This window comes from Coloeus monedula (genome assembly GCF_965178545.1).
Source record: "Coloeus monedula genome assembly, chromosome: 8".
Classification (NCBI taxonomy): Eukaryota; Metazoa; Chordata; class Aves; order Passeriformes; family Corvidae; genus Coloeus; species Coloeus monedula.
In genome coordinates this window covers 11,297,165-11,314,776 of record NC_138788.1, presented here as the reverse complement: position 1 = coordinate 11,314,776, position 17,612 = coordinate 11,297,165, and the positions used below count along the sequence as shown (strand labels likewise).

The 17,612-nt window shown below is 38.6% G+C and overlaps 2 protein-coding genes across 2 annotated transcripts; both read left to right on the top strand.

Moving 5' to 3' along the window:
- Nucleotides 1-796: 796 nt before the first annotated feature.
- On the top strand, nucleotides 797-5,732 carry SFTPD (surfactant protein D; the record flags this gene model as incomplete). Its single annotated transcript, XM_082285749.1, has 4 exons — nucleotides 797-845; nucleotides 3,378-3,516; nucleotides 4,675-4,752; nucleotides 5,356-5,732. Exons 2-4 carry the CDS (start codon nucleotides 3,393-3,395, stop codon nucleotides 5,730-5,732), a joined length of 579 nt encoding a protein of 192 aa, XP_082141875.1. The 5' UTR covers nucleotides 797-845; nucleotides 3,378-3,392.
- A 6,983-nt stretch (nucleotides 5,733-12,715) lies between these two features.
- LOC309575845 (pulmonary surfactant-associated protein A-like) lies at nucleotides 12,716-14,672 on the top strand (the record flags this gene model as incomplete). The annotated part of the gene is made up of 3 exons (XM_082286679.1): nucleotides 12,716-12,863; nucleotides 13,490-13,567; nucleotides 14,296-14,672. The coding sequence occupies 3 exons, from the start codon at nucleotides 12,716-12,718 to the stop codon at nucleotides 14,670-14,672; spliced, it is 603 nt and encodes a 200-aa protein (XP_082142805.1).
- Nucleotides 14,673-17,612: the final 2,940 nt, after the last annotated feature.

The window sequence follows — 17,612 nt, the reverse complement described above, 5'->3', positions numbered from 1 at the left end:
ATGAGTCACCTGCATTCAAAGCTCTGGTAGAGGAAGGACTTGAAGTTAGATTGTCTATAATGTAAATTTGTGGGTGTTAATTGATCATTTGCTGAAAAGGATGCCTGATATGTCTCAGTTTGCTATTTGTGGGGTGTTTTGAGCTGGTGAACAGGCCATGCTGGGCACTTTTAACTACAGGAGAAGGCTCAGAGTTGTGAATGGAAATGGATTTAAGTGCCTACACTACTTCTAAGGGGAATCCTAAATGTATCTTCTCCTTTGGTATTTTATCTTAGCTAGGTCAGCCAGTTGATATTAAACATCTCCCTAACTACTGAACAGGGAGCCTAAAGATGTTAGCTTGAAGCTGTGAATCCTGCTGGAATTATTCAGAAAGAATAACACTATAGTTAGGGATTATGACAAAACAGTTTTTGTAAAATGCAAATGAAAAATAGAAAACATCCTATCCTTAAGAGACCCCAGTATGAATTGACAGAATGCAGAAAAGCTGTAAAGCTGAGATATTTCTTCTATCTCTCAGTTGAGGCATTGATGTGTTGGCTTGCTGAGGTTTATAAAACAAACCCCATCTAGGATCAAACACTCTAGAAGGCATCAGAACCAGAAGTTAAAAGACCCCAATATTTATTTCTGGGAAACCAGAGGAGCAAAACCTCTGGTTGCTTTTTTTTTCTTGAAAATTATATCCATTTGAGAATTTTGTGCATGTATGCAGATTTTTTCCAAGATCCATGTCTGACCAAGAGAGGATCAGCTGTACCCTACATGCAAGAGAGACCAGAAGCTCCTGGAAACACTGAGTATCCTAGCACATAGCCAGAAAATTATACTAAGGTAAGGTGAGTACATCGGATACAGAGAGGGGAGGTAAATTTTAGTCTGAACCAGTAATCAGAATTCTATCTGGAAGGTACCAAGCTTCCCTAAGGTTTACCATGAGAGTATCTTTCCTTTTACAAGAGCCTCTGGTGGTCATCTGCCATTTTTTTGCTTTTGTAAAACCAGCAATTTTTAAAAGTGGCCTAGAATTGCCGAAAGTTACTTTACATTTTTTTATATATTTTGTGTCTATAGATGTAGGGTTATCTGTTAGTTCTAGGTTGTATTTTCTACAGCTTTGGCTTTCTCATCAGAAAAAGAAATTTCTCAACCCTTAAAACTGAACTCAGTATTTGCATAACAAGTATGTGAGCAAAACTAAAAAAGCTCATTCGTGGCCTCAGTATGCAGTCTCCACTTCAGCCATATCGTTTAACAAACATGACACTATATAAAGGGGATTTGTGTGAACTGCTTTTTCATTGCACTTTGAAGCAGAAGGGTAAGTTGAATTTCCTTTTAATAAATCACAAGGAATTTCAGCTAGAAGGCAAACCCGTTCCTTTTCATTTCTGTGGTCATATTTACATTCTAAAATTAAATTTCCCTTTATTAGTAATTTTTTTTTACTTTGCTTATACTAGCAATTTTAGTAGATAAGGAGATGCCTGAAGGACACTAGATAGTAATGACTGATGAAGGTCATTAAAACTGGATTAAAACTGAAGAGCTGTGTTTTTTCCATTTTGCTATATAACTGATCAAGAGTCTGACTCTGCATCATAATCCAATTATGAGCTGGATGCTGTAGTCCATTCAAATGTAATTCCCTGAATGATCATCACCAGGCAAAAGGTACATGTTGTAATTGCATTTCCTTATCTCAAGGATGTAAGTATTCCTAGCCACCTAAGATAGGTTTCTGTTAGGGTCTTTAATAATCTGCTCTCTCTGAGTCACTGGCCAGCATTTTCCGAGGCATCTGCTGACCTTCAATAGAGTAAAGGATAAACAACTTGAGACGCTTCAGATTCAGCAAACAAAGCTCAGCAGCACCTTTAACACTGCACATGTGTTCTCAGGTGGATTTGATTTTACACTCTTTAAAGTGGAAATTCTAGACCATGTGGAATAGATACTGCTATTAATTACACAGATTCCATATGCTGCAAATTTATGATGTAATTGAATATTCTTATATTCAACGGTATGTCCCATTGGATTGACTTTGATGAGACATTCCCCTAGAAAAACAAGCTGGTGTTGATGCAGACAAAGAATCATCTCAAAAGTCTTCTAAAACAAAGTCAATCTGGAAGAAATAAACAATGTTTTTTTCTTTTAAAAGCTCACCCCATTTAATGAATGGCACTAAACTTGTATTTCGATTCTGAGTGGCACATATACTTTGGAACAAATACCTTGTTATAGCTGATGAACCTAGGTGTTAATAATCTTACAGCATTCAAGCCAACCAAGCTGTTATTTTAAATTTTAAGTGGAGTTAGATTTAGAAAATACTATGTATAAATGCTGATTTTTTTTTTTTTTAAAGATGGAAATTTTTTAAGAGAGAGCAGTCCAGGATCCTCTCTAATTTGTGCCAATAGAAAAGTGAAGTAATGGATATTGAGTTATTTGTTCTGTATGAGTCAACACATGAGAAATAGATACCCATTCTGGCATCTTAAACCTTTCTTTATATCTCCTGTTAGTTTAACTGAAGGATGTCAATAACTGGGTATCTCCATGCAATAGTATTTCATAGTCCTTCAGGTTTAACAGCTGCACAGCACACCCACTTGCTCTGCTGTAAACCCACGATGTGTAGTTTTAAAGTGCTTTTTAGTCTTGCTATCTCAGCACTAAGATTATAACCCTACTTATTGTTTTAGCTGTAAGGATAAAATAAGATGAATAAGCTTATTACCAACCAGCAAAATTGCATTTTCTACAAGATTAACTCTGACAGTTTCAAGCTTGTGGAATTTTGTTCAAAACAGGATAGGAATGTCAATTGAGCTATAAAGTTTTGCCCACGTGTAAAACAGTATCAGTTTATGCCAAATAAATGTGCTTAGATAGTGTTGTGCTTTGACAAGCTCCAAAACATTACAACTACCACTGTAACAGATTTGCCTTTCAGGTTAAAATAATCTGCATTATTGAGTGATTATAGTCCTTGCAGGCAACTAATGCCTTAAGTGTGATCAGTTACAGTTGAGCCTATCATTTCTCAAGGATTAATCCAACAAATAGTCAGTGACAGTGAAAGGGATAATTTATCTTCACTACTCCCCAACGTGTGGCTATCATCCTGTAATAAGCATATCAAGTTTTATCAGTCAAGAAAGAGTTTTGTGTATAAATTACACAATGGTTGCAAAATAAATCTGGGAAATCTCTTACATCCAAACTCTAGACTTTATTTAAACAAGGAAATAATGTAAATTTCAAGAAGGCATGAAGTCGGGGAGAGCGTGCAACTGTATAAATAATGCCAACAATTTCTTACAGAATCATTGCCTGACAATTGTGTGGGTTTTTTTCAGCTGGCCTGAGAAATCATGTTGTCTTACTCATCCTACATACTCATAGCACTGGCTGCTTTGTTAGTGACCTGCCATGCATTGAGTAAATGTCCAGGAATGTCTGGGCTGCCTGGTATCCCTGGAAGAGACGGGCTGAAAGGTAAGCAAACTTGCCTTTTTTGCAACAGATCTTTGTTACAAAGGCTGCATGACTAGAAACAGACAGCACAGAAGGACATGTGCTCTCAAGGGAGCAGCTGTGTTAAGCAGAAGAAGGAAAACACAACGGAGGAAATGGACAGTTTAATTTTTTTTTCTAAAAAACTAGTCTCCTCTCTCTTTGGGGGGAAGAGGGAAATTGAACAGGTTATCAACACACTAACATGTAAATATTATATATTTATATAAATATAATTGGGTCTTTGTAGTGCTTTTCCATTGACTTACCAAGGGAATAGCTTGGGGAATACCAAGGGAATTGCTTCTTTCACAGCAGAAGTTTTTTCTTAAAGTATGAAGATAATGTTATTTCAATACAAGGCTAAAGCACTATCAAAATTATTCCCAGACTCCCTTTATTAGGTCAAATATGGGGGTTTTTAATGGATTGTGAAGTGCAGTAAGCGTTGCAGGTTGTAGCTTGGGAATGCAGCAACATTCAGTGCTTCTACATTGCTGATTGTTTAAGCTGTGAATAGTGGATCGTGATCATGGGCGTACATTAGTGACTCTATTCTACATGTGGGACCTCTGGTACCTATGGAAAGTGGCATGGAAAAAGAATCTTTAGAGTGGTGTGCCCATCTTTAGCAACCAGTGCTGCATGGACTGTCTTTCACACAGTCTATTCAGAAACCTCCCTCTACCACTGTTTATGGTTCCCATTAAAGTAAGAGAAACATAAAGCATACACCCAGCATGTTAAAAAGAAAATTATATGGTGCCGTAGGAACTTTTTCCTCATCAAAGTATCCCTTGTGCCTGTTCACTACCAAGTAGTAGAATGAAACTAATTCTCTTTGGCAAAGCCAGTGTCACAGATATAAATAACAAAAGGCTTCAAACCTGTAAAGTTTCGGTCTCTTCTCTGCAGAGGAGAATTATCAGCATTTCAGAGGATTGGAGGTTTTTGGTAGTTTGCTTTAATATAGATTAACAACAATGTGAAAACATACTGGAAACATTTTTATTTTACACTTGCTGATGTTAAAAATACATTTTCAAGTTAGTTCTGGAAAATGGTTTTGTCCAGGGGATTGTTCCTATCAGCAGAGCCTAGTTTTGCTTGATTGTATAACTTTAATTTTTATCTGCACAGGTCTACCTGATTCTCTGGACTCCGAACGCCCCAATGCTTCAGTAAATTTGAAACACCGACTTTTCCGACTTGAGGCTGGTAATTCTTGCCCTTGTTACTTTTTCAGCTCATAGTCAATTTTAAATGCAATAGGCAAAGTTAGTTACAGAATCACAACTTGCAGGAAAGAAACTGCATTTGAAAATGGTACTACATCCCCAAACCCCATTTTCTCATTCAAAGCAGGGGAAGGGTTCATGGGAACTCAGTTTTTACCACATTGCACTTTCATCTATCAGCAGTCAAATGTTAAAGGTGATGAATTGTTTTGTGCTGAAAAGGGATTTACATAACAATTTATCATTTCCCTGTTTCCCTTGCTCAAATCTGAAGCAAACTGATCTTCTTTAGAAAGTACACAAAGTATAACAGGGCTGATATTTAGCAGATGTTGGTGGGACATCCTTGTCTTGGAGACAAGGACAGGGGGTCACAGGCAGAAAAATAATATATTTCGTGAACAACTAGTGTGTAAATAAACAACAATGGGTAAAATTAAAGATCTTTATTCCTCTTCATCCTTTGCTCTCAATTTTTCCCTCTGTTCCTCTTAATAGTTTTAGTATTCTCTTGATTTCTCTCTTTGCTTTTACATCAGTATGCTCTAGAAAAGTTACAAAGCTAACTCTTTTCATGTTTCAGTGCTTGCTTTGAATGGGAAAATAAGAAAAGTAGGAGAGAAAATGCTTGCCAGCAATGGGAAGAAAGTTGACTTTGCATCAGCACTACAATCCTGTGAAGAGGTTGGAGGAACTCTTGCAGCTCCCAAGAATGAGGAGGAGAATACAGCTATTATGGACATTGTGAAACAGTATAACCAATATGCTTACTTGGGCATTAGGAAGGGGGAGACTTCAGGTCCATTTAAGTATATAAATGGCATGCTTCTGAATTATAGCAACTGGCACCAACATGAGCCTGATGGCAAAGGGAAAGAGAAATGTGTGGAGATGTACACTGATGGGACCTGGAATGACAAAAAATGCAACATGTATCGTCTCACAATCTGCGAATTTTAAAGAATGGCCTTTCTGCCACCTCAGAGCATGGAGATAATGAAATATTCTGTGCTTCAGGTTGATTAAATTTGCAATTTTTCTGTATTCTAAAATATAAAATGAATCATATTATGATTTTTTTTATCCTTAGGAAAATGCCAAATATGCTAGGTGATTAAAATGATTACAGTGTGCCTGAACTGATGTGTTTGTCTCTTTTGGAGGGTTGGAAATACCCGAATTCTTTTTCCATGTCAGCCTGTCTCCATACTTTTGTGAAGGTTAGAGGAAAATTCTGAGGTTTGACTTTGGGTATTGAAAATGCTGAAGTCAAAATTTGCCCATGGCTTCATAGTTGGGAGCATTTTGAAGTACCTAATAGTTCCTGCCTTAAAAGAGATGCACAGATGTTGACTTCACTGGAGCAATTATGGTTTCATGTTTTGGACAGGGCTTTCAATTACAGAGCCTGTATTGTGTCACATTGAACTACCCACTGATTCATCAGCATCCACATTTAACTTCTGTTTTATAAAAATATTAATGCTACCAATCACAGTTAATTTTTCTAGTTTCAGAAGCTACTCTCTATAAAACACAGAGAGAAATATTGCACTAGATTCCAGCGGACAGAGATGTATATAAAATGCTAAAGATTGCATTTTGTTGCTAAAACAGCACATTGCCTCAGAAAACCATGAGATTGCAGTGTTAGAAGGCCACCTGTCTTTTCCCAAAACACTAAGCAAAGCACATAATATTTTGGGAAGCCTGCTAAGAGTGGCACTTCAATCAGTTCAAACACAAACGTGTCTGCTGAGGTTATACCAAGTAGCAGCACAGACAGACCTCAACTCAAATCCAGTAGGACCAAGAAGCACCTTTTCACAAAATATTTTCACTGCTTCTCCGTTTGGGCAGCTGGTGAGCAGGGGCAGCTGAGCAGAATACCATGAGCAGCAAATTCCCACATTCTTACCTTGCAGTGAGGAAGTCCTGGGCTCATCCATTGTCATTTTCACACTATGTAAGGGGGGGGGGGAAGAAAAAGATAGCATTAGCTTTAAAATACATGCATTAAACACATCCTCTTTCCCCACATTTGTCTCTGTGCAGGGAGCCCCTGGGAAGCTGGACTTTGGGCAGTGAAGTTCCCAAGCCTTCCCTGAGGAAAAGAGATGGGATCTATTCCCTTTCAGTTCAAGCCCTGCCAAATAGGAAAGGTTCAGCATCTTGCACACTTTTGGCAAGGGGTGATTCCCCCCAGGTTGCATGCAGCAACCATCAGAGAGCAGACAAGGATTTGGAAATGGAAAAAGTACACCAGGACCACGTTGGACAGATTTCAAAGTGTGAACCTGCTTTCCAAAGAGGCTTGTTTTGATTCCTATGACCATTACACCATTTTAGCTAAAAGTTTCAAATGGGAAGGGAATAGAGCCATGAATTCTGACTTGAAGGTTACACTGAGAAATAGTAAGGCTAAATTAATGCCTTTTTGTTTTCCCAGGCTTAGCTCTGACCAGCCACACTAAATCTGCTAGAAAGAGTTGAAAGTTTGCTTAAAACTACCTCTTAAATTTTAATTATTAGAATTTTAGTAAGTAAACTTCATTAGCAATTTTTTAGTCTCTTAACCATGCAGATTCTTTATTAGAACAAAGGGACTACTCTTCACAAAGCGGCATCGTGTTACAGAAAAAGCCTCCCCCCAAAAAATCCCTACCAACATCATCTTTTGCTCTCTAAACTGAAAAAGCATATTCATTTACACAGATCTCCAACTAGTTTTGGGGTGTCCTATTCCTTTAGCTAATGAAAAATTTATTTCTACCACATTGGGATTTACAAAATGACTCTAGACGTCTCTCGTTAAGATCCTTCATGAGTAAATATTACAAATGTTTTAACACAATATAGCATCTATATCTAAACAGATCTAGACTTCAAGACGCCCAGGTGTTTTTTATCCAGTTAAGAAAAATAAGATTTTTGTTTTCCAGTCACAAGCTAGTATTTATTACATCAAAAAGCAAAACATTTAGCCTAGGTCTGAGAGGCCAATTTCTTTCAGCTTTAGCCATTATTATAGAAAAAAAGGAGAAAAAAACAACTCAAACTCATACATGCTGCTGAAAAATAAAAGTTCCTCAGACCCAGTCAGAGAACTTCTAGGCAGTACTTTTCCCTTTATGGTTCACACTTGTTCTGTAATGTTGCTTGATTACTCTTTGCAGTTCCACAAAGTATCCAGAAATTGTTATTTTTTATTTCTATACGGCTTTTTTTTTGCGTTTTGGTGTTATACCCTCAAGTACTATTAGAAACAACAGCATTTCAGTCAATTTTTTGTGAAATATCTGAATTCTCCATTTATATATTAATGAATTTTTTTAATGGACAGAGACATTGGGAACATGAAGAAACAAAATAAATTGTTTCTGTGTTCTGCTATGATACTATAAATAATTTTGATAAGATCTTTCCTTAAAAGTGCAAAGAGCAACACTAATTCCTGATGTATAACAACCAGACCAGGAAAAATCCAAGTTAGTCCTTTTTTTCTTAATTTAATGAATTATAATTTAATTAATAACAATTTGCTAAAGAAGTGCAACATAAAGGTAAGATCTTTAAACCAGAAAATTAGTCGCTCCCCCCATGCTGTAGAAGTTGATTTTAAGAATTAGGATCCTAGTACAACTAAAAAGATGGCAAAACTTCCAAGCCTTTTGAGGCAAATTGACCATGTCTCACATAAAAGAGAAATTGAATACAGTTATTACAGAATGTTTAACAGTAAGACTTTGGCCATAAAAATCATGGATATTTATTTCATAAAGAATTGTCTCTGGTATAGAGTGATATCCTCTTCTATAATGGTATAATTTAATTAATTTTTGCAGTTTAGAAATAGTATTATCAATTTTGAGCACTCAAAAACCTCACACCAGCCCCCAGCAATCCCTACCACACGTGAAGAAATTGACCTTCAGTTCCAGAAAATACAGATTTTTCTGTGGATTCCTGAATTTTGTAGAAATTTGATTTAAAAAACCACCAAGGCCCATGGTTCTCAAGAAAACTGAGTTCAAATTCAACCTTTTGTGAACCTAAGTGGCAGGATGTGACACAGGCTGCCAGGGCTACCTTATCTTGTATACATTGTGAGCTGTACCTCAGAGTATCAGATTGCAAGGGATTTTTCATTACCAGAAGTTGAAACATCCTGTTATAAAGTCCTATTAGCCCACAGTTACACAAACATACCTGATTTTAAAACACAGTAGATACGGGATTCTTGAAAATTAGAGTAGCACCTTCTTAAAAAATGGTAAGAGGACTAGGATTGTTTTTTTTAAGCCCCTCTTAGGAAACCAGGGTTTGGCAGAATTTTCCTCCAGGGTGACAATCCAGGTTTGATGCCAGGTGAAATCTGGAATGAAGCTTTCACCCATCTCTGCCCCTGTGGCTCGGGAGCTGAACAGCACTGCAGAGCAAGGAGGCTTGAGGAGGCTAAATGTGGTAGTACTGGTTATGATGGTAAAGACTTCAGTGAATTTATCCTCCTTCTGCAGATAATGGAGAACACCTGCAGACTATATTGAATAATAGTTCATCTGGGTCATAAAAAGAGATTTTGGGGTTTTTTTCCCCTTGGAATACTGTTTTGCTGTTAACAATTATTGAAGAGATGAGATATTGTCTTGCTTTCTATTTTCTATACAGCTTCTGTGTTATTTCTCAGCTGAGCTGCACCAAGTGACAGAGATATCTAGAGATGTCCACCTGGATCCTTCACATGTAACTTATGTCAGTGGGGCAAGATGGCAGCAGCATTTATGTGCACAGATCACAGGTAAAATGAAGACTTCCTGCTCTAAAATGCTGCTCATAATTTAATTTAAAAAATGTGTATTGAAGTCTGCCATCCCAGGTGTCCACATCTCCCTGAATTGCTTCCTCTCTTTAATGCTCAGCAAAAATAGCCTCAGCCCTCCTCTGAGAAATGGGACCTCATGTCTCCCCATAATCTGTGCTCTTCCTGCTATTCCCAGGCACAATGGAGTTGCTGGGGACAGTCTGATAATTATTTGGAAGAGAAAAGGGAATGCAGAAAGCACAGGACAAGGTGGAAACAAGGTAGGGTGAAAAAAAAAGCAGAACAGAACAAAATCAATGTAAATAGAAAATATAGATGGGGTTGGGGGCATTTAAATACAAACAGAGAATAAGGAAACAATTTTTAAGGTTATCTGAAGTGTGAATAGCACTATAGAAGGGAAAAACCTAACTTTCAGGAGATTAAGTATACCAAAGAAAGACTATCAAATAGGCTTATGGAAGGAGCACACACCATTTAACTATTACACCACATCTGTACTTCTCAGAGCAGCTAAGAAGGCAGCATTAAACCAACCTTTGTCCTTAGCAGGTTTTGCATTTACCTATGTACACTGCACAACACAACCTACTCACATTTCATTTGCTTCACTGCCACTGAAACTATGAAAGCTCTTGCTGATAGATGTGGAAACAGAAGAAAAGTTACCTCAATACTCAGAAATAGTTTGTTCTTTGTCAGATCTGTGCCCTTGAATCTTGCAAGACCTCTGTGATATGTGGTTCAAGGAAAGATCAGAAAATAGTTTACAAGCTATGGTAGTGATATAGAATATTCTCTTAGGCAATCATAAACAAGCTTATTAGAATTGAAGATGTATTTAAATATCTATTTAACTTGCTCCATCTTATTAATACGCTGATGAAAATCAAGACAAGAAAGGTTTGCAGTTTATCAAATCTACATCAGTTTTTCCTAGGAGTCTATCACAAGAAAACTTCTGTCTCCCTCCTGGTTTCCCAGGCCCTGAGTCAGCATGTGAAACCCACAACTGCATGCCAAACCTCCTCCTCTTGTCACACTTGCCTAACTTGTGGTTTCTTCCAGGTGCAGTTAAATGCTAAAGTTGTTGTCACCATGGATGCAAAGGCCCAGGGTCTGCCCGTGACCTTTTCTAGGGCTCATCTAGAACCCAGGTAATGGCTTGTCTCATGTTCTCTGTTTGATTATGGTGGGGCTTTTTTTCCCAAAAATAACAACTAAAAATCCTCTGCCAGAAGAATGTTGAAAGCATTAACCACTCAAAAGCTAGGAAACTTGAAATTTTACAAGAAACTTTAACCAAAGGTTACTATTGCAATTTTAAAACAGCCCTCTTCTGTCAAGGTGAATACAACTGGGTGCTGCCTATTTATTTTTCACAGGGCTGGTGCACTCAAGGGCACTCAAACAGTGCTGCAGGAATTAATCTGGCATCTGTGGGCACACCACCAAGGACAAAGGTGTTGAGGCATAGATTAGTTGTTGAGGTGAGTATGGAAGTGCAGGGCCCAGGTGCAGAGGGCCTGTGGAGGTGTGATCTAGGCTTGCTTAGGTCCTGTAGCATGTTAGACTAATATGGATACTGCTGACATGCTCCATCTCGTTTCAAAACACTTCATTCCTCAACTGTCTTGGCTGTTGGCCTTGCTACAGCATCAGGATGCTGTCCTGACACCACAAGCATGATGCAGCCACATCTGACTTGTTTGAACTGGAACACAGACTCAAACACCTTTCCTCAAAGTCTTCACTGGATAGAGCCAGCTCTCAGCTGAGAACAGCTGTAAAATGCTTGGCAAGGCCATCTCCATTTCAGTGGTGCTCCTCATCTTGGGCCTCTGTACTTACAGGACTGGCATAAAGCAGCTTTTTCCTTCCCTGAAAGATCATTGCTCTGTCAGAGAAAACTTTTATGATATGTAAACTTCCCCTGGAGTATTCTGTAAGTTATTTAAGCATGTGTCTCTCTAGCTGTCTCCTCTACATGTGCTGCAGATGTACCATTATCTTTTGGCCTTGCTGCAACAATTGTCAGATTCTGTTTAATTACAAGACATTAATCATTGGTAAGTCATTATCACTGGTAAGTCATTATCACTGGTAAGTCCTCAGTCTGTAACAAAAATGATGGCCATGTTCCTGGCACATATTATATTTCAGGTGAACTTGTTTTGGCTTAACTTCTGTGACATTTGCACAGCCATTCTGTGGAAACCTTAGGTATTTCAAATATGATTTGAGAAACTTGTTCTGTTCCAGGTTGGTATTTTAAAACGTGTCAAAGTGTTCCTACAAATTTAAAAAGTACCTTCAAATATTTCCCTCATGTTTTAAGTATGTTTGCCTCTTGAAGAAAACAATCCCCCTATCATTCCAGTAAAAGTTCATTAAACTTCCATTCATATGCAAATTCAAATCATATGACGTGTTCGTTGTGCTTTCATGGGTAAGGAGATGAATCTCAAGTTACATGCCCTATAAATTGGACCATTTAATGAGTCATTCTTAATTCACACTGGAGCTGCTAGGTAAGTTGACCATCTTTAGATAGGTTGTTGCTTAAACTATGTTAAATCTATTAAACGGTATCACAAAACTTTCCAATTTTGATGTGTGTATCAACGCTTTTATTAACAATTTCACCTCTTTTTATAGACTGTGTCACCTGAGGTGAAGAGATGCTAAAAAATGGATGCTGCAATAGAAGAATAAGTATTAGCAATTGTTTTGCTCTTAAACTGAATGACAAAGCATGTCCCACTTTGTCTTAAACATTCTCTTGCTAAAGCAGCCATGTGTCTACTGCTCTCCTGTAAAATTAAACTATAACTTTTTGCATGGGGAAAAATGGCATGTAATGGTATATGATGTGGAGAAGAGCTTTGAAGGGGATGGTTTGGGTTTTTGCTCTGTAGACTTTTGTAGGCTTAGCAGACTGTCTTTTGGAAAAATATTTTAATTGTTTGAAATAAGATAACTTTGGAACTACGTGGATTTGCACTGCAGACAAAGGTTACCATATATAAGACTTCACACCCAGAAAAATTCTAAAACATTATTTCTTTTTTTAGATGCAGGACTCTACACTGGAGAGTAAACCAGTCTGGTTTACCTTTAAATGATGCTGTCTCCACAGCTGCACAAAATCTTAGCAGTAGCTTTTTTCCTGCTCCCATTCTGTGCTCAAGGTAAACCTGCAGGACTTCTTTCACGGTTCCCTTTCAAGCCTTTTTTTGGAGGTGGGAGTGATGAAGGACAGATACCAGGTACATTAAGTTATCTCCATTTTTGGCTGTTGTGCTCTATTTTTATCCTTTGTAAACTCAGTGCTATCTACCATAATCTGATGTGTGATCTACTTGAAATAAAATAATCAGAACTTTATTAATTCTTTATATGAAGTAAGATGCTTAAATCTCTATTTAATGCTGCAGTGGTTCAATTCACAGAGAAAAGTTTAGATTTTTCCATAGAACAAGAAACTTGTGGCTGAGTGCTAGGTTGGAGCTGTAAGCAAGTGCTTGAACAAGCCTCAAGGATTCTGTTGAGGATTTAGTCTCTGCACACAGTTAAAAATCAACTAAACCTACTGCATGAGTGCCAGTGTTTTGCCTGGACTGGTTCAGTCACTTAGAGAGAAAACTTAACAGTTTGCCAGTTCCAGTTTTCCAAAAACATCCCTGATCTGCAGGTGATACCCAGGAACTTATCCCCTATCCTTACAAAGATCAGTGTGTGAAGACACCCCTGTTTAAAACACAGCAGTAAACTAAAACATGTCAAGCAAATATTTTTAAAGTTCCTATTAATTTCCTATGATGGGCTCTGCTTTATTTGGAAGCCAAGACTGGAACTGTAATGCAAAGTGCGTAATAGCTGGTTTTATTCACAGATTTCACACCTCCGGCTGCTACTGAAAATGGGGACATCATCCATCAATTAGAATATCGGATTTCCAGACTGGAAGGAGGTATTTTATCTGCCTTTATTTTCTGCTGCAGCTGGGTTAGTGGGGATAGACTAGATGGGCAAAAATGGCTTCTTAGGGAAAAAAGGCAGAATTTTCTTCAGTCTTTGTTGCATTCCTTTTTATATCGTCTTCACTGGTATATCATTGAGTGAAAACTTTCAAGTGGGGGAGGTGGGAATTAGATTTTCATAACTACCAGGAGACACCTGGGTAACAGCTCTGAGGTATGAGTGCAAGCAAGGCAGGAATGTACCAGGTTAAAGGCCCTGCTCCATGCACACCTTGTGCCCCAACAGACAAGCTGAGCATTAAAAACATACTATGACAATCATATCAGATCAAATCTAAGATCCCACTCACTCAAGAACACTGGTATACTGCAAACCACCCCAGGGTCTTACAGTCTCAAAGAAAATCATACACTTTTTCCAAATGTAGAATTCATAATTTCCTTCCCTCCTTCTCCAGCCTCTTTTGTGATTCTCCTGTTTCATTGTCTGTGTATTTATGTGTTTCTTCCCTTTTTCCCCTCCCCTCATTTTCAAATTTCTTCTGGCTTTTGGAGGTTGTAGTTTTTCCTCCTTTTTTTAAATCTTTGATTTCAAGTTCTCCTTTCCTTTACCTTTTTCTGGGTTTAATTTAAAGTTATGGAGTGGGAGTTAGAATTGGCAGCAAAGTGAACACAAAACAATGCACAAATGTTTAATAGCTTTTCCCTTGTTTTGCAGTCCTTCTCTTGAATAAGATGATAACAGAGTTTCGAGGAAAAATATTTGCTACCAATGGGAAAAGAGCTGATTTTGATGCTACAGTGGAAAAATGTAGAGAGGCTGGAGGCTCTATTGCCAGTCCAAGGAACCCTGGCGAGAATGATGCCATTCTATACTTCGTGAAATATTTTAACACTTACGCCTACCTGGGGATAAAACAATCTCTTATTCCAGGCAAATTCCAGCTCCTGAATGGTACTCCACTGAGCTATACTAACTGGTATTCAAATGAACCTTCTGGCCAAGGGGAGGAGGAATGTGTGGAGATGTACACCGATGGCACTTGGAATGACAAAAGGTGCAACAACAATCGCCTTATTGTCTGCCAGTTTTAGTGCTTCCCTATCACTTGTCTCTTCCCTTGTAACAAGTGAACTTAGATAATGCAGCATGAAAAAATAAAATCCGCTCTTCCCCAGTATGATTTTTCTTCTATCCAAATGCCAGCCATAAAGAGGAAACTGTATAATGAAAGCAGTGCCCATTTTGTCTGTTTTGTTACCCACTGTCTTAATACTACTGCCTATGGCAGTATTCCTACTGCTGATTTATCACAAGACCAAAAATTAGAGTTCTGGACTGCATATCTAAAGTGATTTGCACCCACAAGGTCTTCCAGTACCCCCTTACCCATGAGCCTCTAAGTTGTATTTTGATCCCTTTCTGAAAGTTTCTCTCACCAAAACTCCCCATACAGACACTCTGCTGTTGCTCAGCCCATGTTGCTTTGGCCACCCTCACCCCCAACAGGTGTCCTGAAAGAAGACATGAGCAGTGCTGCTGGGATGACACAGAGCCACCTCCCTTACAGTTCCCACTGGAAAACTTCAGACTCAGCAGGTCTTTAACCTTCATGTGCCTCAAAAGTGGTGACCAGAAGCCACCTGTTAGCAATTCCTAATCCCTTTCCTGACTCCAAGGGGTAGCAGCACAGGAAGACCAAAGTCCCCTGTCACAGGGGATGTGTGTGGAAGAGAACACACGGGAGCCAACAGGAGTTACTGTGCCTCTGTGGTTTAGGGAAGATCAGAAGAGCCCTGACAAGGCCAATTTTTTTAAGCTATATTGTCATGAGATTCAGATACAACTCATTTTGGGCACCACAGAGGGGCTTGTCAGACCCTCATTGTGATTCCCACAGGGCTAAACTTGGTAGATGCCAAGTGACTTGTACTCAGCACTCATTGCAGAAGCTGCTCAGTCTTCACTACCCAGCTTAAGATAAAGGATTAAGAGAAATCCTTCTCAACTTTCTTGCTTGAGTCTGTTCACCTACTGAAGGTGAGAATTCCCCAGGTTTGGTTTCACAGTTTTGCAGTATAGCTGCACACTCAGAGACACCCAATTTGGTTTCTTCCTTTCTCTGGGTCAGTGGACTTCAATACAGCTTAGGTAATGAAGGCTCTGCATCACTCCGTGACACAGTGCAAAGGCAGGTTGAGCATCTGGGGATGCCTCCACAAAGTCAAATGTCTATCAGTCACACTCATTCACACTTTGTTAGTCCCAGCTTGGTCACAGAAACCTGAGCAAGGACACATCCAGCTCTAGAGCCGGATCAGCTCCTCACACCCTCTGTGTGACAGAGAGACAGAACAGACCTTAACTGGGGAAGGAAGGTGTGCTCATAGCTGGGGTGAAACCAGGGGCCAGCAAAGGGGCTGCTTGGAATCTTATAGCTGTGCAAATCTCTGTAATTCCAGAGCAGCAACTTGCCATGCACAACATTCCTGCACTGGTTTAAATTCAATTACAGGATTATTTTGAGACATGGTCTCACCAGCTGCTCTGTGACAAGGAATGGGTCTTCCTGGCCTCTTTTCAGCCCTCTGCTTGATGTCAGGGCCTGTGAATCATTATTGCTGTTTTTCTCTGAAAACTAAGCAGTTTGTCTTTTAGGTATTAGGAAAATTAATGCAAAAGATCTAGCGTCAAACCAAGACACCTTTGCACATGCAGGTGGTCTACCTCCACAGGTAGACTCGATTATTCACTCCAGCAATATTCAAACCCTTCATCACAACACATACTAAATAGGACCCTGTTTCCAAGGGTTCCTGTTCCTATACAGCCATCTCAACATATGTAAAGATAAAACTTTTGTGAGCAAAGTTTATCCATGTGTCTGTTTGGCATGAGAGGAGATCTACAAACTGTTAAGTAACACCTTATTTCTGGACAACACACTCCAAATATAAATTACTGAATCCCATATCTTGTAAGCTCTAGACAGACTGCTCTGTTAACCCAGTTGAAAAAGGTATGTAGAGGGGAAATGAGGACTCAGGAGTCCATATGGCACTGTTTCACTTTCAAACTATTCTTACTCACATTTTGCAGCTCACCAGTATCTGCCTGCACCCATCAGCTCAGCCACTCAGTCTTCAGCCTTGCGTGACTCCTGTTGTGAAATTAACTCTGCCACGAGCACAAGGAAACAGGATCACAAGCATCATCTCATATAGTAGTTTTCCACTCGTTATATTCCAAGGAAGTTTAAGAAATTTACAATGATTAACATCAGCCTGAAAATGAAGTTGGACACACAGCCCACCACCACCAAATATTTAAAGCCATGGTAAGCTTTTTATTTTATCCTGCTTAACTCCAGGGGGGTTACAGAGTTATCTCAAAATTAAAGCTATTTACAGGTGTGTGAAAGAAAGCAGCTACTTTCAGTGTTATTCTAATGAATATGTGAACTTATTTTAAAAGTGTCAACCACTCTATCCTAACTTTAAATACTAGTTGTGCCTTTAAAATCTGCCACTATTTGCAATGTATTTACTAGTACTTGTGGATATTCTGGACCACCCAGCCTGCTGACAAGCCAAACTGTGTGATGTTCCATTTTCAGTCAATGGTGTGCACTTCCCACTTTAAGTTGTGGGAATAATTGTACCACCACCAAGATTAAGTTAAAATTGTATTAATCTGAAGAGTTAGTAAAAGAACAGGATAAACATGTTTCTTGGAAAGCAACTTAACGAGGAATTTGATTTTAGCCAGATGAAATATTAGTGTCAAATATCAAGAGAGATGGAAGTCACTTGTCAGGTTTTGGGGGGAAAAGTGTTATTGATTCTGCCTTGTATAGTGGAAAAAAATTATTCCACCCACTCACCAAGAATTGTTCAGAAAATTGTTTTTAATTCTATAAAAATATCCATCATGTGAAAAATTATTCTCAACAGCTGTTATTTTCTGTGAAAATACCCTAGTTCATATTTTCTCTGCTTTGTAAGAAACTGAAAAACCTATCAATGGTTGTGTGG